This window comes from Nannobrachium achirus (assembly GCF_963921795.1).
Source record: "Nannobrachium achirus genome assembly, chromosome: 6".
Taxonomy (NCBI): Eukaryota; Metazoa; Chordata; class Actinopteri; order Myctophiformes; family Myctophidae; genus Nannobrachium; species Nannobrachium achirus.
The window spans coordinates 17328159-17355843 of NC_137815.1; the positions used below are offsets into that span (position 1 = coordinate 17328159).

The following is a 27685-nucleotide window of genomic DNA, read 5'->3' on the forward strand; positions in this document are numbered from 1 at the left end:
TATATTTATGCCCAGGCTGTAAGGCAGCCTGTAAGGCAAGCGCACAACGCAATGATAATTGGGTTTTGGTGCACCTCGCACGGTCCAAGTGACTACAACGGAGCGCTCCCTAAGTCCGGTTCAGCCAATCACTAGCTTCAAAAATGAGTCCGGGGCGTGGTTATCCATCTTTCCCAGTGGGATCCATAATCACGAATCACTGTGACATCACAGTGATGTCAGATACTCAGAGCAGGGATCTCCGTATATGGGCATAAAAGGGATTCTGTTAGGGATCTCCTAGTCTGACTAAAGGACCTTTTCTTTGACGATGGCTAGCCAGATTGGGGATCTCCATAATATATGGGCATAAAAGGGATTGTGTCCGACAGTCCGAGATGATGCCCTGTAAGGAGAACCACACTAACACAATCATCAGTGTATTTTGGATTCATGTCAATTTGTGTTTTCAGATATTGAACCACTTGAACCGTCAATACTTAATAAACTTGACCTTTCACTCTGTAGTCTGCTCTTTTTTCACACCAAACCTCGGCTCTTTCCCAAAAATAGAAAATCTACAAGCTCACAACACCTCCCAGCGTGAGGCATTGTGAGCTTGTAGATCTGCTATTTTTGGATACATTTCTCAGAATATGATTTCACTCAAAGATTTGGAGGACCCCCTTTAGTAACTCTGAGGACCCCTAAAGGTCCCGGACCCCCTGTTGAAGACCCTTGATTTATGAACACACCACAGCGCGTGCTGTCGCACATTAACATATAATACACATAGAAAAGGTGAATATTGTGTGTTTATGTTTGTGTTTATGTGCATGTGCATCTGCCAGCTGGGTTTGTGACCATGCCGTGGAAACGTGAGCTCTTCCTCTCTGCGTCACTCTGAAACGGACCAATGACAGCAGAGCATTATGTGGGTCACTACAGTGGAAGTGTTATGAAAGCAGCAGACAGCATAGAAATACAACATCTAGAACAGGAACTGAATGTAGGTTACCTAAAGCAGTGCATCTCAAGCTGTTTTCATTTCAAGGACCTGCAAAATTGACACTTAAAAGAGGCGGGGTTTCATGTAGCTTTTCTCTAACCTTTAAGCCCACGGACCCCTAGGCTATTTGAAAATGTATGCCAGCCATGGGGGCCCCTGGCCCAGGGGCCCCCATAAGAGAACATTTTCGGCTCTAGCAGTGATTCCCAATCATTTTAATTTCAAGGAGGGGGGAGTGGGAGGACCCTTAATTATTTTATACTTTAGCTGCGACAGCCTGCGAGCTTGTAGATCTGCTATTTTTGAAGTTGTGAAAATGTGTGCAAATCTTTGAATATATGTATCTTTTTAAGCTAACATTTGTAACTCAAATGTCCCTCGAACTAAATATTTTGAGATGGGGGTCCGTGGCCAAATACATATCATTTTGGGGGTCCTTCACATGACAATAGCCAGCCTATTTGAGCACCACTGACATAGAAACATATGTTTTTCCCCCCAAAAAAAAGAAAAAAAATAAGGATTTGAAATATTCAGACTCCGCACAAATGTTCACAATTTATTAAAAAATAGCAGATCTACGAGTGCCGCACTGCGAGCTTGTAGATCTGCTATTTTTCAATAGTTAAAGCACAAAATGTGAGTGAATCCTTGTACCCAGGGCCCAGAATTTGGAGTGACACCCCTGGTATGGTTCACAATCTATGTTATCATACATCTACAGCTTCCTGTGCGCTGGGAGAACAGAGCATGCGCACTAGCCAAACCCCGGCTAGTGAGTTACATAAACCTGAGAGCCAGAAAGACAACAGAAGATTCAGAACTTACAATAAATCACACTGCATGGATGCTGGAGGAACATGCTGAAAACAACATAACTCTCTCTGACTGAAGATCATACTTATAGCAGGTGAGTGTTAATAGCATTGTAATAGCATTGTAATAACATGCATGAGAAGGACTCCAGTAGGCAACCTGTAATAGACTGCTGTTCCACTTGTGTAACAGCAGTCCCACTGACCCAGTTATGACCGTTGAAATAGTTGCTATTATGATTATTATTCATAATGTATTCAGCAATGCATTTTCTGTGTCTCTGAGGTGACATACCGACATTGTCATTTTAATGGTATTTTATAATCACAAGTTGTAGGCAAATTTGATGCATTTAAACTGGAATTTGTGCGCTCACCGCTCACCTCAGAATGACCTACATAGTACATTCTCCACTTTGACACAAATTCTAGCTCTGCACAATGTACTGTAGCCTACATGCATGGCACCGCTTCCCACTAACATTTACAACAGTGTTATATGACTTTAAATTGTTTTTATTAGTCTTTGACGCATTCTTTTTCCACCCTGTAATATTTGCCATGCGGCTGCTGTTGCTGCAGAAGATCAATAAGGCTGTCACAGCCAACATTATTATTATAACATGTTACATTGTAATTATTATAATATTATTTTAACATGTTACATTGTAATTATTATAACATTATTATAATATGTTACATAATCATTTGTTATACATTGTACATTTTGTACACAGAGTTAATAGGCCTACTGTAATGAATGAATTATTTTAACCAATGCATAATATGGTAGCATGCTAGTACTCTTGGACGTACTGTTCCAGTGAGACGTTTATAATATGGTAATATTAATAATATGGTAGTGTATGTTAGTACTCTTGGACGTACTGTTCCATACTGTATGGTAGAGTATGTTAGTACTCTTGGACATACTGTTCCATACTGTATGGTAGAGTATGTTTGTACTCTTGGACGTAGCCTCCCTATTGTTCCAGTGAGACATTTAGACTATAATATGGTCATATTAATAATATGGTAGAGTATGTTAGCACTCTTAGGACCTACTGTTCCATACTGTATGGTAGATTATGTTAGTATTCTTGGACCTACTGTTCCATACTGTATGGTAGAGTATGTTAGTATTCTTGGACCTACTGTTCCATACTGTATGGTAGAGTATGTTAGTATTCTTAGGACCTACTGTTCCATACTGTATGGTAGAGTATGTTAGTACTCTTGGACATAGCCTCCCTATTGTTCCAGTGAGACATTTCAGACCCTGCTGTTAGGTAGGACACCTGGAAGTAGTACTGCTTGAAGCTCTTTATAGACTGATTGAATACTTTTGTTAGTCAGAAATGTAAACAGCACGTGGTACAGTCAGACATTAAGGCTAAAAGGAGAACACACAAAAAGTCCCGGGGACATGTATATTCAACTCATCAACATAGTATGATAGCCGAAACATAACACAATCAGGGCATTCCACAGTTTGGGGGCAGAGTAGTAGAGAGTGAGAATTTTCCAATGTTTGTACTGTATTTGGGTAGCATATCGCTCCCTCTGGCGTTGTGGCTGTGGGTGTCACTCACTTTGGATAGATAGATACCTTTATTATCCCAAGGTGGAAAATCAGTTATTTAAGTTACAGAGAAGTAGGATCTTTTTTACAGTGTACACAGTAAAAGAGCAAGATACACCAAAAAAGGGAACAGTCAACGCTTATAAGTAGTGTTGGGGAAGTTAAAGTTACATTTGCTCACAACACGTCGCAACGTGATGCGTTGTGAGCTTGTAGATCTGCTGTTTTGGATGTTGGGGATATTTTCATTATAGTGATAATATCGTAAATCGAAATTTCTTTGGGGCTCCCAGGGCTCAGCCAATGCGACACTCACTTTGTGCGCTTGTAGATTTGCTATTTTCCAAAGATCGTGAAAAAAGAAGAAAGAAAAATTAAGTGGGAATAGTCTACTTTGGATACACTTTAACACCCTGTCACAACATATTTTCTGATCTTCTCAAATGCATAGAAATATTAATCTAGGATCATAGATAAACCAAGAAGAACCTATCATCAGTCTAACAATGGAATAATCAAAAAAACAAAACAATAAACGATACACACTAATAGAATGCCAGATCTGAATGACAGATTCAAGGTCGTGGAGACAAAGGAAGAAGTGGTGAGTCTTCAGTTTAGTTTGTGCACACATCATGAAACATTATAGTAGGTCAGATCAGAGGCTCCCAGTGCATCCCAACCACACGTCTTTTAAGACCCTTATGGTGTCTATTATGATTTCTTCTTGTTGCTGTGGTCAACTAATGTCCCATGGGGTTTATTTTTTAATGATATCACAAAACTGACAAAACTGTGGTTTAGTGATGAGTCATCACTTTTCACAGTTTTGTGGGGTCCATTTGTAGCCCAAGGAATGTTTTTCGTGCAAAACAAATGCTTGCAATGGATTCAGAATCATGAAAAACCCCCTAGTTAGACCCCTCACATGCTACTTAAATGGGTAGGTGGGGTGCAAGAAATCATTAAAAATGAACCCATGGGACATTAGTTGACCACGGCAACCAGAAGAAATCATAACTAGACAACATAAGGGTCTTAAAAAAAACATGTGGTTGGGGTTCTCTGGGAGGCTCTGATCTCCTCTACTATAACAGATACACCGCACTCATTTATCACAGTAAGGCCGAGGACACATCTCTGTCACATAACCACTCTAACATTTATTTGTTTTTATAATTTGCAGTTTAAAAAATAGCAGATCTACAAGCTCATAGCGCGGCATATATTAACATATATTCTTTTAAAGCAAACCTTTTTACTTTAACTGCAAACAGCTAAGTCCATGGACTGCTTATAGAGCTAGAAGAGGTGTAGAGGATGCCAGTCTTACTCTGTTGGATAAAATACATGGCCACCTAAACAAGCCTAAAACGTTATGTCTGTACTCTTCATGGACTTCAACCCCATCTTCTCCTAAGACGCCTGCGTACCCTGAACGTCAGTAGTAACCTCATTTTGTGAATCAGGGAGTTTCTGATAGAGAGACTCCAACAAGCCTGTAGAGACTCAAGGGGAACCAAGGGAGGGGGGGGGGGGAGTTAAAGAAACAGGTTTTTATTTTTTCTGTATTTGTCAGGCCTAAATGAGTTAAATAATACTAATTTATGATACTAACCCTTTCTACAGAAACCCGCCCCACCACCACCACCACCACCACCACCCCCTCCACCATGGCCCCCAAAAAGACCAGCGCCATCCACTGGTTCCGCAAGGGACTGCGTCTGCACGACAACCCCGCCCTGCTGGAGGCGGCGCGCGGCGCCGACACTCTGCGCTGCGTCTACTTCCTGGACCCCTGGTTCGCCGGGGCCAGCAACCTGGGGGTCAACCGCTGGAGGTGAGAGAGAGAGAGAGAGAGAGAGAGAGAGAGAGAGAGAGAGAGAGAGTGTGTGTGTGTGTGTGTGTGTGTGTGTGTGCAGGGGCGATGAAGTTTCAATATTGAGCTGGGTGCTCGTTTTTGACGATATTGTTGGAGTGAAAGTCATCAGCTTGCATGAAAAAAGAAAAAGAAGAAAGGCAAAATACTCCAAAATGTACAAGTACTCAAGTAAGGCAAGGCAGTTTTAGGGTGCATATAACAAAAGAAAGAAAGAAAGAAAGCAAAAAAAGAACATAGCCTATAACAGTTACCGTGTAGAAGAGAGAAAAAAAAAGGAAGAAATGTAACTCAATCACGTCAAAATAAATGTACTTAGGTACTTTCCACCACTGTGCATAACGCCTGACATAACACAGTATGAGTAATGACCTTAAACATCAAGTATTGGTCTGAAAAGCTCTCATCATTTGGATCAGGAGGATACTGGATAGTGCTTTGTCCGACACGCACGTTGAGTCTTACAGCTCCTTCACTCGCTGGCTTTGTGGCAGGCTATTAGACGTGCTGAAATCTGTCTGGACGTGTTAGATTGGCGCTACACTCCGTCCCTAAAAACTGAAACGAGGCATCGTGTTCTTTTTCCTTTTATCTCTTCTGATTTGCACGACCCAGGGCCTGTGGTTGTGACTATACTGTAAACAAAGGAGGTAGCTCGCACTCACTTTTTTGGTCGCTCCAAATTTTTATTGTCAAGCAGCACAAAATAGACATTTCGACCGGTTAAGGTCTTCTTCATATGGTTAAGGTCTTCTTACTGAAGAAGACGTTAACTTTGCGCTCAGGGTCACTGGGAAAACTGCGGTCGCTTCACTCACATGTATTTTATCGTACTTCCGGTGCGAGTTCTGGCACCCATGCTGAGCTTCATAGCCATGCCCAGTGGTCACGTGTTTCCCTTCCTTCTTAAATAACTTCCTTGGGAGTTTCCAGGAAGCAACAGTCAAGAGACCACAATGAGAGGCAGGTTAGTGGGCCAATCACAATGAGAGGCAGGTTAGTGGGCCAATGGAGAGTTGTGTGTCACTGGTTGTCCCGGAGACGACCTACTTCTGTAGGCGGAAGCTCAAAGTGCTTGCTGTGTGTCTAGCCTGGTGTCTACTGTCTACCAATGGCACACACGCACGCACGCACGCACACACGCGCAAACACACGCACGCACGCACGCACGCACGCACGCACGCACACACACACACACACACACACACCTCACATGATAAAAGTCATGATGATGATCCAATGTTTTTCATCATAATTAACCCATTTAGACACATTTTACAAATGTCTTCTAAACCAGTAGTGCTTTCAGGTTTTATCTTGAATGTTCAAAAATAGCAGATGTACGGTACGAGCTCACAGCGTGGCAAGAAGTGAAGCGCAGCGAGCTTGTATATCTGCTGTTTTGGAATAGCCGACGCAAAAACCTAAAATGACACAGATGATTTCCTGGTTTTAATGGGTTAACTTCAAAATGTAAGTACGGTAATTAATTACAGTTGTTTCTATCACTGATATCTGTGTTGGAAAACAACTTGTTTTCCAACGCTGATATCGTTGACAGAAACACCTCGGCTAACAGCCTAAAATGTCCAGGAGCTCTAGGCTGGTATAAACCACACTGGCCGCGGAAATCCCATTTAATTTGATTTCAGGCTGTTGAATAAAAATGAAATTGAATTCTGCAACCGGGTCTTTTACCAGGGCTCCCCGGCTCTTTCGCTTTCTTCACGAAGCTACTGCACTTGACAAAGGAATTGTGGGTTTAATGCATTTTCTTTTTTTTAAGTCGCAGTTTCATGTTACCTTGTCTTGAATAGGTTGCCCTCTATTGCTCATCCTATTATGTTATTAGATGATGCATCGTCAGTGGTGGAAAAATTACTCAAATGTTTTACTTAAGTAAAAGTATCAATACTGCAACGTATAAGGGTGCACACACACCAAAATATCTATGAGAGTGGAATCCGCATTCCACCAATGCATTTCAATGAGAATGGAGCGGTTTCATGCCAGTAGAGGATTTCTGCAAAAAAAACGCTCAATTCTCATTGAAATGCATTGGCGGAACACGGATTCCACTCTCATCCCTGCAAGCCAAATGACGTTATGATAACATCCTCCGGTGACTCTGGTGACGTTCAGAACTAGGCCAGATCACAGCCCATATGGGGATGATCTTGATGTCATTACCATTGTTATTGTTTGTAATGTTAGTTGAAATATTAACATGTAAGGTTATATTCTGGGACATATCTGACTAGTTATGATTTTTATCTGACCTCGATCAGACCCTCTCTGATTAATCCAGGACGTCCGTTTTTGTGGGCAGGATTTATGTTGGATGGAACCAGGTCATATTCTAGGCCAGATCTGACTAGTCATGGTTTGACCTAGCCTCGCGTAGCCAGGCTTAGTCATCTGCGAAGAGAAAAGCCTGGTGACAATATCAGGCAAAGACTGTTCAACTTCCGCCGTGAGAATTTCACCGGAAGACTACAACGCATGAGTCATGACGTAACTTCCGTTAAAGATCTCCTTTACACAGCAGGCAACACAAGCCTGATGTCATGTGTTCTACTGTGAGTCATATTCAGTGGATTAAACCTGGTCTTTTAAACTGATTCGCTGTTAAATCATAAAGGTTGTTCAAATAAAACTGCTCCTGTTGATCTATGGGCAGTTCCACGGTAGGCCACTAGGTGTCATAGTACAACAAGCAAACAAAGGGTCCAGTCAGTTGAATCCCTCCAAGTCATACATGCCCAGGCGCCACATGCGGCCCCCACCTTCACTTATTGCGGCCTGCAGGTTGATATTGGAGTACTGATATATTATTGATTTCAGCTGTTACAATTCCAAACATGGAAAAATGACCCACTTTAATTAGGCTACAAATGACTATTAAAATGTTATTGTACTTTTTATGTCCATTGTATTTGTATTTAAGTTCATAAAGTTAACATAAGAACATATAAATGCATTTGAAATTTAAAAACAAAAGAAGAAAAAAAAGTTACTTTTACTTACTTTACTTTATTTGTTTATTTAGACGGGACAATGCATATTAATGAACACTACATGAAAGCAATGTAAATAAGCCGGAATTAGCAAGAATGCTAAATTTCATCCGTAGTCCCCACATGAAGACAAAACAATACATACCAACAAACAGTAACCCTACATTAGGAGAGGGCGCCTAAGAACATACATACAAATACTATTTTTCCTCAACCAAGAGAAAACAACAAAACAACACATATTACTAACAGTACCCTACATTAGAAAAGAAAAGTTAAAAATATACGTACATGACATGAGCTGTACTCTTAAAACTATACATGGTCACAGGTTTGATTGTCAACTAACCATTTTTTTAGATTGAACTTGAAGGATGGAAATGACAAACAGTCTCTTATTGTTAGAGGTAGGTCATTCCAGATTGAACATCCCTGCACTGAAAGGGTGTTTTTTCCAAAAGCGGTTACCCGGTACGGTACTTCGCAATCCCCTCTAGTGATTGCTCTAGTATTGAGTCCTCTATCGGGCTTCCTTTTTATGAATTCCTTTAGGGGAGGTGGGCATAGACCATTTAGGGTCTTATATATGATACTGACCTGTTTAAATACCTTAAAATTAGCGAAACTCAAAAAACGGTACATCTGAAGAATATTACAATGGTGATATGAGCGGGGTTTCCTATCGAATACCTTAAGCGCACTCTTATATAGCTGTTCAATGGGTTTGAGAATCGTTATACCTGTGCAAGACCAGTTTGTGAAACAGTACTCAATGTGTGATTGGATCATGCATTGGAGATAAGATTTAGCAGCACTAACTGCCAAAAAAGGTCTGATTTGTTTAAAGTTCTGAAGGTTGAACTTGATTGTGTTTGTAACCTTTTTTACATGTTTTTTAAAGGTTAGGGTTGAGTCTAACATGACCCCGAGGTACTTGAACTCTGACACAAGTTCAAGTTCCTCTCCACCCAGAAACACATTTGATGACTCCATCACAACTGGTCTTTTGGAAAAAGCCATGCAGACCGTCTTTTTTGCATTCAGGAGCAGGCATGAGTCTGTAAGCCAGTCCTGAACGCTGGTCAGAACAGAAGTTAAAACCGTTGACACCTCTGCATAGCTCTTTCCATGAGTCAGTATAACCGCATCATCTGCGTACATCTGGATATGTACATCTTTACATACATCAGGTAGGTCGTTTATGAACAGAGAAAACAGAATTGGTCCTACTATTGATCCCTGGGGGACACCAACCGAGCAAGTGTGATAAGGAGACTTGATGCCATTTATGCTTACACACTGTTCTCTATTTGATAGGTATGATGTAAACCATTTGATGGCCTCTGGGGACAAGTTGAAATGTGTTAGTTTGGACAAGAGGACCTGATGGCTGACAGAGTCAAATGCTTTTTTGAAATCTAAAAATACTGCCATTGCGCATGGGGCCTTGTTCAAAGCACACTTTAACTTTTCAATGAATAAGCAATTTGCTGACTCAGTGGAGTGGAAGGCTCGAAACCCAAACTGCATAGGATGCAGAGGGGTGTAGCCTTTGTCTAGATGTTTAACAATAGACTTTACAATCCACTTTTCAGCCACTTTTGATATAACAGGTAAGATGCTTATGGGTCTATAGTTTGATATGTCCGTTTTTGAGCCAGATTTGAATATAGGTGTTATAACAGCAGCTTTCCACTGAGTTGGGACAGTGCATTTTCTTATGGACAGATTTACCAGATGTGTGATTGGTGCCACCAGAGAGTCAATATTTGTTTTAAGAAAGTTTGTGTCAAGCCCGTGTGCATCTTTAGCTTTGGATGCTTTCAGTGATCTGACAATGTTTGTCACCTCGTTTTCTGTGACTTCCTCCAAATTAAAAATGGGGAGATCATTTTGAACAGGGCGTGAAACAAACTTAGAGGGTCTGAACAACTGTGTGATTTCATACACAGAGTTTAGAAAAAACAGCATTAGATTGCTAGCAAGCGTGTGGGGATCTTTCACCAGGACATTATCTATTTTAAGTTCTAAGTTGTTATTATCCTGCTTATAGTATTTCCCTGTCAGTTTATTTATGTATTCCCACACTTTTTTTCCATTTCCTCTGGCACTCTCTATGATGGAGATATAAAATCCAGCTTTAGCCCTCCTTAAGAAATTTGTGACTTTGTTTCTAGCATGTGTGAATAGCTGTCTGTCCGTTGTCAGGCCAGATTTTAATGCCTTTTTAAGCAGTAAATCTCTGGTTTTCATTTGATCTCTACATTTTTTATCGACCCAAGGTAGAGTAATTTTTCTCCCTTTCCTCTGGTTACCACCTCTGGTGAAAGATTCCATTACCCTGCCAATTTTGGAAAGCAGGATATTACATCCGGTCTCAACATCATCACATGAGTGTAAATCATCCCACTCAAGCCCTTGTATGGCAACCTCAAGGCTATGTTGCAGATGTTTTGGGATTGTTTTGACTATAGGCTGGGACTGAGCTTTGCTAAACGCCTGTTTTGAGAGTTTTCTGGAAAAGAATATTATGTTGTGATCAGAGAGACCTGTCACAAAGTTAAATGTTTTAGCGATTCTTTCCACTTTATTTGAAAACAGTAAATCTATCTTGGTTGCTGAGTGACTGGTTATTCTTGTAGGTTGCTCTATTAATTGGGTCAGATTATAGTGGTCTGTTACCAGTTTAAGATTTTTCCTTATTTTTTTATCGTCCCAGTTAACATTTGTATCCCCAATTAGTATTACTTCTTGATTAAAATCACACGCCGTGAGGATGGTCTTTAGCTGGTCGTATACTTCTACTTTAGCTGATGGCTGACGGTATAAGCAAATTAGAGTGAACTTCATCTCTGTGGATAGTGTAATTTCTACACCTACACATTCGGCCTGGATCTCAGTGGGCCATACAATTTGCTTACATTGTAAGGTGTTCTTGATATAAAGCAGGGCCCCCCCACCCTTCCCAGTTACTCTGTCCCTTCTGAACACCTTGTAACCAGGCATGCTCACTAAGGCATCTGGGGACTTTTCAGGATTCCAATTCAAAAATAGCAAAAATAGCAGATCTACAAGCTCAAAACGTGTTGTTGTTGTTTCAGGTTCTTGCTGCAGAGTCTGGAGGATTTGGACGCCAGCCTCCGCAAGCTCAACTCCTGTCTGTTCGTCATCCGAGGGCAACCGGCCAACATCTTCCCACGACTCTTCAAGGTAAACAATAGTTTGTAATTGTTACAGTTAAAAATAGGAAGTTTAACTCTGGAGGAGTGCCTTGCTGTTGTTTGTTTCTAAAACATTTAAAACCAGCAAAGCACTGTGTCATTTTAGATTTGGCTATTTGGCTATTCTAAAGTAGCAGATATACAATTACAAGCTCATAGCTTGCCGCGCTACGAGCTTGTAGATCTGCTATTTTTGAAAGCTCTGGAAAATGTGTGCAAATTTTTAAAGCGAACATTTTAAACTCAAATCTTTGCTGATGCTGAGTCCCTGGAACAAAATATTTCGAGATTGGGTCTGCAGCCAAATTCATTTAATTTTGGGGGCCCTTGACATGAAAAGCTAGGATTTAGAAGATATCTGTAGAATCGATCTCAGGTCTTATTTGGTTAAGAAAAGACAGATTAAGTACTATTAAATAGCAAGTATAAAATGATAAGTGTGATGAAAGAACAGTTGTAAGTTGATGAGTGTTTTGTGTGCGTACAGGAGTGGAGCGTCACTCGGCTGACGTTCGAGGTTGACTCAGAGCCCTTCGGTAAAGACCGGGACGCTGCCATCAGGAAACTGGCTGAGGAGGCCGGGGTGGACGTCATCACGCGCACCTCGCACACGCTCTATGACCTGGACATGTGAGTGGGTGTGTGAGAGTATGTGCGTGTGTGTGTTAGAGGTGCACCAGTTAATCAAGCTAATCAAACCGATTACAATTATTACATTTTTTCCCCCATAAAATATTAAATTCAGAAACCTACATAACAGAGCTGCTACTTTAACAATCTCACTATGCACTGTACACATGTCAATACAAGATCTACAAGCTCACCATGCACTGTATGTCAATACAAGATCTACAAGCTCACCATGCACTGTATGTCAATACAAGATCTACAAGCTCACTATGCACTGTACACATGTCAATACAAGATCTACAAGCTCACCATGCACTGTATGTCAATACAAGATCTACAAGCTCACCATGCACTGTATGTCAATACAAGATCTACAAGCACTGTATGTCAATACAAGATCTACAAGCTCACTATATGCACTGTACACATGTCAATACAAGATCTACAAGCTCACCATGCACTGTATGTCAATACAAGATCTACAAGCTCACCATGCACTGTACACATGTCAATACAAGAAGGTAGAGTCTCATCTCAACAGCCATCACTCACACTGTAAACCTTCACTGAGTGTGAGGATGTAGATCTGCTATTTTCACAATAGAACCCTGTTGTACAAAATGTAATGCCTCAACTCTTAGTGCTCGTCAGGGTGGGTTCTAATATGATTATAGTCCAAGAAAGCTGGGCTAGGACTATATATGTTACCTACAGCAACAAAGTATTTTTTTGTCAAGCAATACAAATTACACATGGACACTGGACAACTTATACTATACTCAAGTTAATACTGACGTATTCAAAAGTACAAATTACAAAGTACATTTTCAGAAATTGTCAGAAATAGTGTGAAAATAGGTCACACAGCGACGTGTTGTTAGCCTGCAGCTGGGCTATTATCACTATGAAGTAGGACATGAGTGATTCATTCATTATATATTTATTATCAAACTGCTTGCATCATATCCTCACTGTCAGGCAGAAACCTCCTATCTCCAAGTTTCACATTTGTACGTCTTGTCTTCATAAATTAAAGCCCTACTTCATCATACAAAAGCGTCGCACAAAAGTAGTGAACATAGCAGATCTACAAGCACACAACGCCTCGTGATGCGAGGCATTGTGTGCTTGTTGATTGGCTACTTTTACAATTTATTTTTTAAATACCGGTAATCACAAAAAAGGGATCTTTTTGGACATACACGGTTTCCACCCGACGACGGACCCTAGAGTCCCTTCCTAGAGATTTGGTGAAGTCAAAAGTACGATATATTTTGAGTGAAAGTCATCAGCTTGCAAAAAACTCAATAGACTCCAAAAATGTAGTTGAGCACAGTAAAGTAAATGTACTTAGGTACTTTCCAGCACTGTGAATAATAACACGTTATGTAAGTTATAACACAGTAATGACAACCTGGCTCAGGTGGATAGTGCTGTGCCAGTCACCATGACATGACAGCCTCCCACCAAGCCATTGTGAGATGTATGAGTCAACGTGCACGTCATACACCTCACAATGGCTTGGTGGCAGGCTGTTAGTGCTGAAATATAACCCCAATGTGTTACTGTAGAAGTGTAGATGGCGCTATTACTTTGAAACGGGACATCGTGATTCGATGCACAGACACTCGCGCGGAACACCATGCCCCATTTCAGTGATCCGACTGACTGACTGAATGTCTTACTTTCTGGCTGACTTTCTGACTGACTGACAGACAGACAGACAGACTGACAGGCTACCATTTGGTTACCAACTCGCCGTAATTTATCTGGGGACCACCTGGAAGCCCCTCAAGGACCACTGGTCGAGAACCTTTGCTCTTGTATGTAGGGCTGTCACGATATGACATTTTACATGACGATTAATTGTCACTCAAATAATTGGCGATTAACGATTTAATTGTGTTTTTGTCGTTGATAATTACATTTCTGTTCGGCTTTTAGGCTTTGAAGTTGCATAATGGTAGATATGACACATAACCTAAATATACAAATACATTACTGACATATTTGAAAACTTACTACTTAAAAAATAACATTGATAGTGGAAATAGCCGATCTACAAGCTCACAACGCGTCGCGTTGTGAGCTTGTAGATCTGCTATTTCCACTATTTTTTACGTAAAAAAAAATATCTGAACATTTTTCAACATGGAAACGATTATGACGATTATGAAAAATAATTGCGATAATGTCAAATAATCACGATTAGACGATTATGTAATAATTGTGACAGCCCTACTTGTATGTGTTGTTCTCTGCTGGGATGTTCAACGTGTCCTCCTGTCCACCCATAGGCTCATTGAGCTGAACGAGGGTCAGCCTCCGGTGACCTACAAGCGCTTCCAGACTCTGGTGGGCTCCATGCCCCCGCCGGACCCCCCCGTGGAGACCCTGACCCGGGCCTCCATGGGCGCCTGCGTCACCCCCGTCACCGAGGAGTGCAGGAGGAAGTACAGCGTCCCACACCTGGAGGAGCTGGGTGAGAGCTACACCCCGAAACACCCCCGAAACACCCAGAAACACCCCGAACCCTGAAACACTGCACACTTTAATGCTTCTATCCACAACTTATTAGAAGGAATAAAAGGTTATTTCAACCCAGTGGCTCTCAAACCTTTTGTGGATTGGGACAATAAAAGCTATTAGAAATTCCATGAATTGAAAACAACTGTTTAAGAAGTAGTGAAAATAGCTGATCTACAAGCTCACAATGCGGCGCAAAGCGACACGTTTTGCGCTTGTAGATCTGCTGTTTTCACTAGTTTGGGTCCCAGGCAAACATCTAATTTTTATTTTGGCTCACAAGCTAAAATGTTTGGGAACCACTGGACTAAAGTACTTTAAAGCTGGTTGCACACTGCTGTGTTTTTTTCGTTGCGAAATGCGTTTTTCAGGGCAAGGAGAGAGAGAGAGAGAGATAGAGAGAGCAAGGGACCCAGTGGTCCGAAAATAAATACGAGACGGGTGGTGGCAGTGTGCAAACGTGATTGACATAACGTGAGGTTGCTCCGAAATTCACTCCTATATTCGGCCGAAAAAATGCAGCAGTGTTCAACCAGCTTAAAGGAGTAGTTCACCCCCAAAATGACTTTTTTTCTATTGATTAGTCATGCCATGGAGAGTAGAGTTCAATAATATTTTTTGGTTTTTGTCACATTCCTAAGACAAAAATTTGATTTGAGTAAATTTACCCCCATTGATTCCGGATGGTGACCCGTTTCGAAACGGGTCACGAAAACGGGTCACGAAACGGGTTCTTGATAACCACTGATGAACAACTGGATTTATTTTGTGTCTCGTTGCAGGCTTCGACACAGAGGGGCTGAGCGCCGCCGTGTGGCCAGGTGGTGAAACTGAAGCTCTGGCCCGAATAGAACGACAACTGGGTCCTGATGTCTCCACGGTATAACACACGCACGCACGCACGCACGCACGCACACACACACACGCGCACACACACACAGCCATGCATGCTCACACACACACACACAGTTGAGCCACTAGAGATATTCTCACACTGAGAGACATTGACGCTGTCACGATAACAGTGTCATCATAGGCTACACAAATCTGTATCTTTCTTTGTGCGATCGGGGCTTGGGTCTTGCAGCCACACGAAGCTGGAGAGATTTCGTCCGCTAAACCAGATCGTTTTGAAACCGGATAAATAAGTGAAGATTTACAGAAATATCCCATTCAGTGGATCTTTGTAGGCATGAATCTTTTAGATTTAGATATTTTTTTCGTGTGGACCTAGATATCGTTCTATGCGGGTATAAGAAAATCTGAGTCTAGAAAAAGATCCAGATTCGTGTAGTCTACAGAGAGGTATTTGTCGTTAAAGGGATATTTCGCTGTCATTTAGCGTCTACTCAGGCTTTTGTGAGAACCCAGACAGTTTCTAAATTGTTTGATTCAGTATGGTTGACCTTTGACCCTCTGCTCTCAGGCGTGGCAGTTGAACTTTGAGCGTCCTAAGCTCAGCACCAACCCCCTGTGGCCTAGCGTCCTGGGTTTGAGCCCCTACCTGCGCTTTGGCTGCCTGTCCTGCCGGCTCTTCTACAGCAAGCTGGCAGAGCTCTACAAGAAGGTAGGTCACAATGCATCGTGGGAAATGTAGGAACACAGAGAAATAGATGTTCTTATCCACAACTTTCCAACATCCCATCGTGCATTGCGCAGAAGTTGCACGGAGCTTCCGGCGCCGCAGCCGAGTGTGATCTACAAGCTCACAACGGTTGCCTCTGCGACGCGACGTGAGCTTGTATATCTGCTGTTAACCGGAACTGAGGTGAAAACAATTCTCCAGTAAATTCCCGCGGAAAGAGGTGGATATGTTCGTATGGGTTGTAGTTTCTATCTACACTGATAATAATCAACAATGAATTGAAATGCACTTCAGCAGTGAGACCTTTTATATTCCCCCAAAAAGTTCTTATAGCTTGTAGATCTTCTTTTTTCGTCACTACTTTTCTTCTTTTATTCGTTAAAGATGTGTAATAAACATCTTTTTTCGGGGGGCTTTTATTGATAGAACAGTAGACTGACAGGAAATGGGGGGAAAGATGGGGAGTGACATGCAGCAAAGGTTGCGGGAATCGAACCGGCGGCGCCGCCAGGCTGCACAAAGCCCATATGGTATGCGCCCGGACCAGTAGTCCAGCGGGCGACTCACATGTCAATAGTTTTGACGATTTAAAATGTTGGGATTCATTTGGATTGTTTTATTGTATGAAATCCTGTGATATTTATTAATATTTTAATATTATTATGTATGTTTTATAATAGGCCTAATGTAATTTAGATCTGCAAAGTAACTAGTAAATAAAGTTTTCAAATAATTGTAGTGGTGTAAAAGTACAATATTTGGACCTGAGATGTAGTGGAGCAGAAGTAAAAGTATTGGACATTGGAAATACTCAAGTAAAGTTAAGTGAAAGTACTTTGTTACTTCAACCATGGTAAACCGAGACAATGGCTGATAACAATATACTGAATGTCTCAGCATGTAAAATCTGTCCATTCTGGCTCTATTTCATGGTTCTGGTCTGGGCTGATCAGTGGCCATTGCACAGTGCTGATGTATATGAATGTCCGTTGGCCCCGCCCACATGCACCTCTCCAGGTGAAGCCGAGCGGCTCGCTCCCCGTGTCGCTGTGCGACAAGCTGCTGTGGCGGGAGTTCTTCTACGCCGCCGCCACCAACAACCCGCGCTTCGACCGCATGGACGGCAACCCCATCTGCATCCGCATCCCCTGGGAGCGCAACCCCGCCGCGCTGGCCAAGTGGGCCGAGGGGCGCACGGGCTTCCCCTGGATCGACGCCATCATGACGCAGCTGCGGCAGGAGGGGTGGATCCACCACCTGGCCCGCCACGCCGCCGCCTGCTTCCTCACCCGCGGAGACCTGTGGGTCAGCTGGGAGGAAGGCATGAAGGTCAGTGGAACCACCTGGTCATATAGTTTACATACGCAGCGGTATTATACTTTATCAGCAGATCAAATCTTTTTTTAAGATGTTTCTGGGGCTTTTTGGGCTTTATTTGCGACCATAGGTCGCAGTTTACTATCAGAACCATCACAGCTTTTCCGTGTCTATCCGGACATCCAGACGGGTAACGCCTGACACTGTGGTTCCCCTGACATATCACTGTGACATCACAGGTGACATCACAGTGATGTCAGGTACTAGGGATCTCCATATATGGGCATAAACAGGTGACATCACAGTGATGGCAGTTACTCAGAGCAGGGATCTCCATATATGGGCATAAAAGGGATTGTATCCCAGATGATGCCCTGTCAGGAGAACCACACTAACAGAATCCATATATGGCAAAGACAGATGGCGCGACCTCGCTTTTCGCCATTAGGCGTCTTACTGGTTTATAGATTGCAGTAAAGACAGATGGTGGGGAACTCGAACCCGCGATGCGCTGTCAGGCCACATTTAGCCTAGGTGATAGATTTCTTTAAATAATCGACAAAATCAATTTGTCCGATGAACCACTCAAGCCCAATTTAATACTTACCAACTGTGTTGCACAAAAATAATAAATACATAAAATAGACGATCTACAAGTTCACAATGTGTCGTATCATGATGAGTGATGACGCATTGTAAGCTTATACATCTGACTTGTAGATCGGATATCATTCTTAATATGGCTCTTATATGCGTGTTGATTGCGACCGCTAGGTCGCAAGTTACTATGAAAAGCTCCACCGGCTGTCTGTCCCTCCGTCAGTCAGTCAGTCAGTCTGTCCGTCACATCACATCACATCACATCACATCACATCACATCACATCACATCACATCACACTTTTGGCCCTACACTTATCTCTGCCACTGTTGCCCCTATCCAAACATTGCACTCCTTGGCTGGCAAATCACAACCTCCGTCCCTGATTTCTCACATGCCCCTGTTCTACCGCCACCATCAGGCTGCTTTTTGCTGACAACATTAATGGACACTGCTCCTACAGATCTTGCCTAAAAATCACGCAAAGTGTGGCAAACCACAACCTCCTCCCCTGATTTCTCACATCCCCCTCTTCTAGCGCCACCATGAGGTTGCCGACCTAACAGTCGCTTCTCTCCCGATTAGGGAGTCTTACTGGTTCCTGTGCAGGTGTTTGATGTTAGTGATCCTATGTGTTGATTCCTTGGCAGGTGTTTGAGGAGCTGTTAGTGATGTTTATCTCCCGATTAGGGAGTCTTACTGGTGTATGTGTTGATTCCTTGGCAGGTGTTTGAGGAGCTGCTGCTGGATGCAGACTGGAGTTTGAACGCGGGCAGCTGGATGTGCCACTCCTGCAGTTCCTTCTTCCAGCAGTTCTTCCACTGCTACTGTCCTGTGGGTACGGGGAGACGCATCGACCCCAACGGAGACTACATCAGGTACACGACGCACACCCACGTGTTTGGTGCTCTCAAGATCGGAGCCCCCTAACCACGATATACTTCTCGTACGACGAATAGCAAAAATAGCCGATCTACATGTGAGCTTGTTGGCTTTTTACTTTCAAGAACAAAAAAAGAAAGAAAAGATTTTTTTTTACAACATATCTTTACTGTTGTTTTACAATATAATGCCATGCCCAGGTAGAAGGTGGTTCGATTATTATTATGTTTTTTTTTTTTTTACAAACATTATGTATATATTTCTGGGGCTTTTCTGTCTTTTTATTGATAGTCTAAACAATATTTATCTGTGGAACCGAGTCACATTAAATATAATACCTACAATTCCAAGTGCTTGTCAGGGTGGGGGTCCCCAGTTCAAATATGTTTATTTTGGGGGTCACGGCCTAATAAGGTTTGAGAACCCCTGGTAAAGAGCATTAACAAATTCATCCACCAGGGACAACTCATTCTTATGACTTCTTATCTAGCCAAGCTTTATAAACTATAGATTTCTTAAAGAGAAAACAATAAAACAATTAAAATAAGCGAATATTCGACTTCGGTGAACAATGTCGAATAGTGACTTTGATATTCGAATATTCGAATATTTCACTAACGTCTCCCTCCTGTGCCTCTGCAGACGCTACTTACCCGTTCTCAAAGATTTCCCGGCCAAGTACATCTACGACCCCTGGAACGCCCCGGAGGAGGTGCAGCGGGAGGCGCGCTGCGTGGTGGGACAGGACTACCCAATGCCCATGGTGAACCACGCCGAGGCCAGCCGCCTCAACATCGAGAGGATGAGGCAGATCTACCAGCAGCTGTCACGATACCGAGGCCTAAGTAAGGAGCGCCGTCCCACTCTTTATAGCAGGGTTGTCCAAAGTGCGGCCCGGGGGCCCAAATGCGGCCCGAGGACACATTTTATACGGCCCGCGGCTTCGTTCCTTAATTGTATGATAAACGGCCTGCCAGCAGGGCATTCACCAAAGATTCGAATATTCGAATATTCGAATATCAAAGTCACTATTCAACGTTGTTCACCCAAGTCGAATATTCGCGTATTTTTTATTATTTTTTATTGCGTTCTCTTTATAAAATATATAGTTTATAAAGCTTGGCTAGATAGGAAGTCATAATAATGAGTTGTCAATGCCCCTAGTGGATGAATTTTTTAATACCAGGGGTTCTCAAACCTTTTTAGGCCGTGACCCCCAAAATAAACATATTTGAACTGGGGACCCCCACCCTGACAAGCACTTGGGATTGTAGGTATTACATTTAATGTGACTCAGTTCGGCAGATAAATATTGTGAAAATAGCAGATCTACATGCTCACAACGCCTCGCTTTGCCAGGCGTTGTGAGCATGTAGATGGGCTATTTTCACAATGTTCGCCTCTTGCTTACTTAATATTTGACAGTTTGGCCAGTCCTGTCGAATATTCGACTATTCGAATACTTTGAGGTCGAATAATTCGAATACTAAAAATCACTATTCGTGAATGCCCTACCTGCCAGCACCGTCAAACAAGAATATTTTCCCAGAGTATAATTTGTCAGGATTCCTTGTTCCCTGTTGTCTCATTCTGAAGGGGTCAAAGAAAGGATATTTTATGTATTATTATATTTTTGTATGTTTTACCTTGCAAGTCTGGTTACATTTGGTAATGTGAAGTAAGGCTGAGTTATTGGTGTTTTGTTCAGAGCAGACACCTCACAAAAGACCATTGATATTAAATACTGATGATGATAGTTAAATAAAATCATTTATATGCGATTTATATTACGGTACCGTATGTGACTTTGTTATGGTCCGATCGAAAGTAAATTATGTCAGGCGATTTCCATGTTTAGTGTTCTGTCTCTGACGATAATGTCGCTCCATTGTAGGCTTGTTGGCAGCGGTGCCGTCGGGTCCCGTTAAGGAGTTGAACGTCAACAGGTGCTGCTCCTCCACTAAAACACCATGTGTGGCCAACGCAGATCAAGGTGAGCACCTGCCTGGAGATAATTATCAAGAGGTTACATATTATAAATGTTATATACCGTAACTTCATTAACACTTCTTCTCTTCTCTTCTCTTCTCTTCTCTTCTCTTCTCTTCTCTTCTCTTCTCTTCTCTTCTCTCCCCTCCCCTCCCCTCCCCTCCCCTCCCCTCCTCTCCTCTCCTCTCCAGGTCGTAGAAAGAACCCAAGTGGAATGAAGTCACAGAGAGGAACAACCAATCAGGAGGCCTACCAGTTTGCTGTGCCTCGGAATCCAGGTTGGGAGTCATGTCATTTCTGCTCACTGGAATAAAGCATTTATTTTACTTCTTATTAATTGTTATGTATAACGTTTGAAAACTGCGTTTGTAGTTGAGTTCAGTTCATTTCTGTGTTTCACTGAACTATCATAATTATATGCAGTAAGTAATTTGTGCTGGAGAAATGGCCCAAAAAAAAAGCTGATGGAATTATAATACAGTCCTGGATTGCAGCTTTGAATTCTTTTGCGCCACAGTAAAATGAGTCTCCATGCCTTTTGTATTGGTTTCCTATCAGGTCCGTTGATACGCAGCGCCGGACGCAGCTCGCTGAAGAGGCAGCGCGAGTCTGAGCAGGATGAGGGCCGAGACAACGACTCTTATTCCACCTGCAAAGTTCAACGACAAAGCAAGCAGGTCAGTAAAAGGCTTGTTCATACTTCATCACATGACTGTGCTGTATGACCTGAGAATTACTAAATGATATGTTTGAAAAATTATAATTACACTTCTTTCAGCTGGATATGTCATTTTGTAAATGGTTTTATCACAAACCATTCTTCAATGCCCATATGCCAGGTTGCATTTTCCCCCTCAAACAGACACATGAACATAGATAGATAGATAGACACCTTTATTATCCCAAGGGGGAAAATCAGTTGCCCAGAGGCAGCAGTATAAGGTTAATTACAAAGTTACAGAGAAGTATGAAAATGAAAAAAATAAAAAAACAAGAACAAAGTACAGAGTACAGTAAGTACAGTAAGAGCAAGGTACAACGAGAAAGGGAACGAATAATATAGATATATAAAGTGTCCTGAAGCACAACTATCAATATAATACAGCGAGCCTAAAACGAGCCTAAAGTAAAGAAAAACACTTCTTTCTATGTGCGTCTCTCCTGGGTGACTGCGCTTCTCACCCCATCCCAAAGGGAGATGCCAGCCACCCTCCTGTGAAAACTCATTTTTATCACTTGAATCTTGCATTTTGTTTGTTTGGTCATGAAGACCCACACTCCATGACCATAGATTGAGAGAAGGAACAAAGATAGTCCTGCTAGATTGAGAGCTTTGCATTCTTCTTGCTCAGCTAATATTTGTCATGACAACACACGCAGTACCACTCCTCCTGCTGCTCCCATTCTCCGGCTGATCTCTCGCTCCGTCCTCGCTTCACGTCCTCGTGAACAAGACCCCGAGACACTGGAACTCCTTCACCTGGAGAAAGAGCTCTTTTCCTAGCCTCGCACGGTCATCCCGAGCTACGTCATCACCAACGTGCTTCCTTTCTCGGTCTGACTACGGACTGGTCCTGTCAGTCAAAGTGAGTAACTACGTCATCGTAAAGCGTTGTCTATGGAGGACTCCCAGACTCTCCCCTGGGAGAGTCTGGCTGTTGCGAGGCTACTCTTTTCCTACTCAGAGTATGAAATGATCCTCATCCACAGCCGCCTTCACAGACTCCTGGATGCCACCAGGACCACGTCATCCACAATAAGCAGTGTTGCAATCCAATCCCCAACTCACTAAACCCTCTGCGCCATGACTCCACATGCTTGGTTTTTTTGAGATCAGGTGATTTTTGGCTGTACTCTTCTTCGTGATGCTGGGAGAATTCACAGATAGCAGACAAGCGCCCTCTATCGTAAACCACTGAAATGACGCTTTGACGAGTGACCGTCAATGGCGCTCTCTGAGCCTTGAGTGAATTGACGAGTATACTACTGTACTACTAATGGTGCATTTATATCGTGCCTTTATCCAAGGTGTTTTACAGACATACTATGCTAGTAACACTACTCCCATTCATTACCCACCACCATTATCAACAACACATCCATAACGTCAGGCTGCGTTCCATATGCCCTCAAGTCAGCCGGAGTTACTTCGTTCCTTAAAACCAACTCTTGTCTTTCTTAAATCCTTGTGAAGAACTACAGACTACGGTGTCACTTTCCTTTTCTTTCCCAAACTCTTGAATGAGTGTATTTCTGACAACATGTCTCCCTATCTCTCACAGAATAACCTGTTGTATCCCAACCAGTCAGGATTCAAGCCAGCCAACTCCACTGAAACAGCACTTCTGGCAGTCATAGAAGCCCTCCATGCTGCCCAGGAGTCCTTCCACTCCTCGCTCCTCACCCTCCTAGAGCTATCTGCAGCATTTGACACAGTGAACCATCGGCTTCTCCTTGACGCCCTCTCTGACCTCGGTGTCACTGGGACAGCGCTCGAGTGGTTCTCGTCCTACTTGACCGGTCGGGACAACCTGGTTTCATGGAGAGGTTTGCGTTCATCCTGCCGCCATACCCTCTTGACCAGGGTCCTTCTTCTTCTTCTTCTTTCGTGTATCATCGTCCTTGATGATTGGTTGACAACATTTTATTTCACAAGATTTCTTGTTACTTATGGGAGGCCATGGGGCTGGCTGTCGTCTTCTCCCCTTGCTGACATCGGCTTTGGCAGGGTTTGAACCACTCACCTTCTGGGTTCTGTCCACTCTCCCTTTTTTTTTCTCTCTTTACCAGATGTCTGCTCATCTCTGCTCACAAGCTCTCCAATCACTGTTCTCCTTCCCACCCTCTGTGCACAGGTTGACGCGTTCATCACTGCATGCCTGGCTGACATCTCACAGAGGATGCCTTCCCCACCACCAGTTTGTCTTCCCACCACCAGGATGTCATTTTGTCTTCCCACCACCAGTTTGTCTTCCCACCACCAGTTTGTCTTCCCACCACCAGTTTGTCTTCCCACCACCAGGATGTCTTCCCACCACCAGCATGTCTTCCCACCACCTCAAGCTCAACGCAGACAAGATTGAGCCTCTCTACTTCCCTGGAAAGCCCTACCCTCTGCCGGATCTTTACATTCCAATCAACAGCTCCCTGTTTATTTTTTATTTTTTATATATATATTTTCATTGATTTTTTTTTACATACAATAAACATACAATACAATACATATACTCACATACATTCACTCACATTCACACACACACACGTTATTGAAAATAATAATAAAAATAAAAATAGATAAATCCCCCAAAGCTGTTCGAAATCACTCCTTCTACCTCTAACTATATGTCAACCTCTCCAGCCCGATGGAATTCATGAGTTCTCGGTGCCACATCCTCAATGCTGGGGCTTCCACACTTTTCCACCATAACGCCACAGCTCTTCTAGCTTGAAGAAGACCAAAGTCAAACATTTTAACCAATAGCTCCCTGGTGGTTTCAGTTCCAACTGTCAAGAGCCTGGCTGTTGTCCTGGGCAGTCAACTGTTCTTCAAGGCACACATTGTGCCAATGGCTTGATCCTGTAGCTAACATCCAGAGGACCAAGGAGTCATGCCCAGCCTCTTATCCAGGCCTCAGTCTTCTCAAAGCTTGACTACTGGAACTCTCGCTTTGCTGGTATGCCGTCACGCTCAAGCGAATCCATTCGACTCGTCCAGATTGCAGAGGCCCTCTTCAACCTTCCTGCATCTCCCCTCTTCTGCGTTCCCTTCACTGGCTTCTGGTTCAAAAGCCACTTCAAAATACTGGTGATGACCTACTAGGCAATCAAGAGCATGACGCGCCTGGTCGTACATTCAGGACGTGATGCAACTTCCCGCCTTCCTGCACACTTAGATCAGCTAACACAGATAGTCTGCCCCTCGCTTCCCTAATGTATGGTGTAATAGCATCGACCCTCTATTCTTGCAGCATTGAGAATGTACGTAAAATCGGCATAAGAAGAGGGAGGTATGATATTTTATTCAAAAGCACATTTAGGATTTACTTGAATATTGACATTACAGAGAGAGGAAAGCTGAGAGAGACTGTGTAGGAGAGACAGAGAGTAGGACAGCTGAGAGGGAGACAGTGTAGGAGAGACAGACAGTAGGACAGCTGAGAGACAGACAGTAGGACAGCTGAGAGACAGACAGTAGGACAGCTGAGATTTCTAGACTCCAGTGGCGTCAGTTCAGAAAAAGCTAAGGTATGGCAACATGACTGGTGTCTTGCGCGCATGCTGCCATACCTTTGCAACAGGCATGATACATTTATTTTAAGAAGTGCATTTTATTTTTTCCCCCCATTTCTACGGTTTCTTGGGCTGGATATGGCAGCCTGGAACGGTTGTTCAAGTGCAGCTAAACTTGGCATGTTAGTAAACACGCCACAATTAACAATAATGCATTGCACCTGTGCAGCTGACCTGTGGAACCTGGGAATATACCATTTTGTCCAGATGGGGAGAATACAAGTGTGGAGAATATAATCATAATACCTTATTAAAGTGACCATTTTGTGAAATTTTGCATTTGTAGTTATTTTAATGTAATTTAACAACACAATAACCAGCACAGATAGACAAAGAGACATTTGTGGATTTATATTTAAAAGTAACTTTTATTCTCCCCCCTGGACCCAGGGTATGGCAGCTGCATACCCCTCTTCTCGACGGACACTATAAATGTGACACTTCCCTTGCCCCCAGCATGCAACGCTGATGAAGGCTTTACGCCTAAACGCGTCCGTTTGTTGCTGCTCTGCAGCTTACCATGCCGACCTTATAAAATAAAAAAGTGCCTTAAAAGTAGTGTTCCGTGAGTGCTGGTGTTCTCTTTGAGAATCTTCTTTGTAAAGCTGCATACCCCTGCCATACCCAATTGACGCCCCTGCTAGACTCATTCATGTTGTGTTCTGCTTGTCTTCCAGAAGGATGCCGGTGGGATGCAGGAACAGATGATGGCCGTGTCGTCCTGAGGTGCTGCTGCCCCAGCGGAGATATTTATACATACTGTACATAGAGAAATATATATATATATATACTGTATATAACGTCGTTGTCGGGTGAAAACCTTGTATGTCCAAACCCGTTTTTCATTTTAAAAATGATTTTAGACTAGTGAAAACAGCCGATCTACAAGCATGTAGATCTGCTGTTTTCACTACCTTTGTGCGACGGCCTTGTATGATGAAGCAGGGCTTTGCTTTGTGAAAAAAAAAAAACGTACAAATTTGAAACTTGGAGATACGAGGTGTGTGCCCGACAGTGACGATATATATGTATATGTTTGTACAAAAATGTTTATGAAAGTGCTTTGATGTGGACATTCCAGTACATGTTTAAATACAGTTGGTAAACAGTTGACTGCACAGCCTGCTATGGACACGCTCCATGTGCATCACATGACCAGGTGTGTCTGATGGCGTTACACACAGTTAGGATACTGTACCTCCGTGGGAGTTGGACCTGCTGTTGTCAGCTGATCACTGTAGGACAGTGGTTCTTAACGTGTGGTCCGGGGACCGGGAGGGTCCCCATGCAGCAAAAGGAGTGTGTAATGTATCACAAAATCAGTTTAGGCACTTTAACCCTATTCTGTGTTTTGGCTGTTGGAAAGCTTGTGGACCACTATTTTATTTAGGTTTTTGAAAATCTTCAGTGACGGTGGTCCCCTGGCCCAAAATCTTTCAGATGGGGGGTCCGCTTGTCAAATTCACGCTCATGTGTGGGTCCTTGACATGAGCGTGTTTGAGGATCACTGTTGATAACAGTCTGTTATAGGACATGTTTTGTACAGAGTGACATTATGGATATATTAGTGGTTTGTTGGACACCATGATAGAATTCTGTCTAAAGGACTTTGCACACCAGGGGTGTGAGATATATTGTGCATTAGGCCACATACCCCCCCTTTTTATATGGTTTTCATTCCTTTTTTATTTCAATCTACGCTGTAACATTCTCAGTGTTCATTTATGACACGTACAACAGGCAAATTCATTGATTAATTAAAAAAAAGCTCATGTTGTGTAAGGACCTTAATTGGCAGCACGGTGACATGCTAATGTATATTGCTGTTGGCTATACTGCTGTGTATAACACTGTATCTGCCTTGTCACTGTCGGGAAGAAACCTTGTATGTCCATATTTCTTTATTTTTCTTCATAAATTAGAGCCCTATATTTTATACCTCGTCAGCATGACAGTAGTGACAGAAATAGCAAAGCTATAAGCTCATAAGTTGTGAGCTTGTAGACATACAGTACTATATTACTATAGTTCACTATTTTTGAAAAAATCGTAACAAATAGGGATACCAGGTTGACAGTTAAAGGAGCTATAGTCAACTTTTTCTTGAAAAACGGATGCTAAAATAAAAATAATGTTTCGAAAATATTTTATAAAAAAATAAGCTTCATATATGTGTTTCAATTAAAAAATGACCACAAAAAGCGGAAAAATAAAGATAAAATAATCATTTTGGCCCTTTGTTTACATTTTTCGGACCCTGTAAATGTAAACAAAGGACCAAAATGATTATGTTATCATTATTTTTCCGCTTTTTGTGGTCATTTTTTTTATTGAAACACATATATGAAGCTTATTTTTTTATAAA

At 42.5% G+C, this 27685-nt stretch overlaps 1 protein-coding gene across 1 annotated transcript; it reads left to right on the forward strand.

Moving 5' to 3' along the window:
- Positions 1–1771: 1771 nt before the first annotated feature.
- LOC308287282 (cryptochrome-1-like) lies at positions 1772–27422 on the forward strand. The gene is made up of 14 exons (XM_080728401.1): positions 1772–1898; positions 5015–5225; positions 11383–11491; positions 11990–12132; positions 14430–14614; positions 15441–15538; positions 16085–16225; positions 17261–17572; positions 18886–19037; positions 19684–19886; positions 20936–21034; positions 21222–21308; positions 21589–21707; positions 25998–27422. The coding sequence occupies exons 2-14, from the start codon at positions 5059–5061 to the stop codon at positions 26043–26045; spliced, it is 1863 nt and encodes a 620-aa protein (XP_080584527.1). The 5' UTR covers positions 1772–1898; positions 5015–5058; the 3' UTR covers positions 26046–27422.
- Positions 27423–27685: the final 263 nt, after the last annotated feature.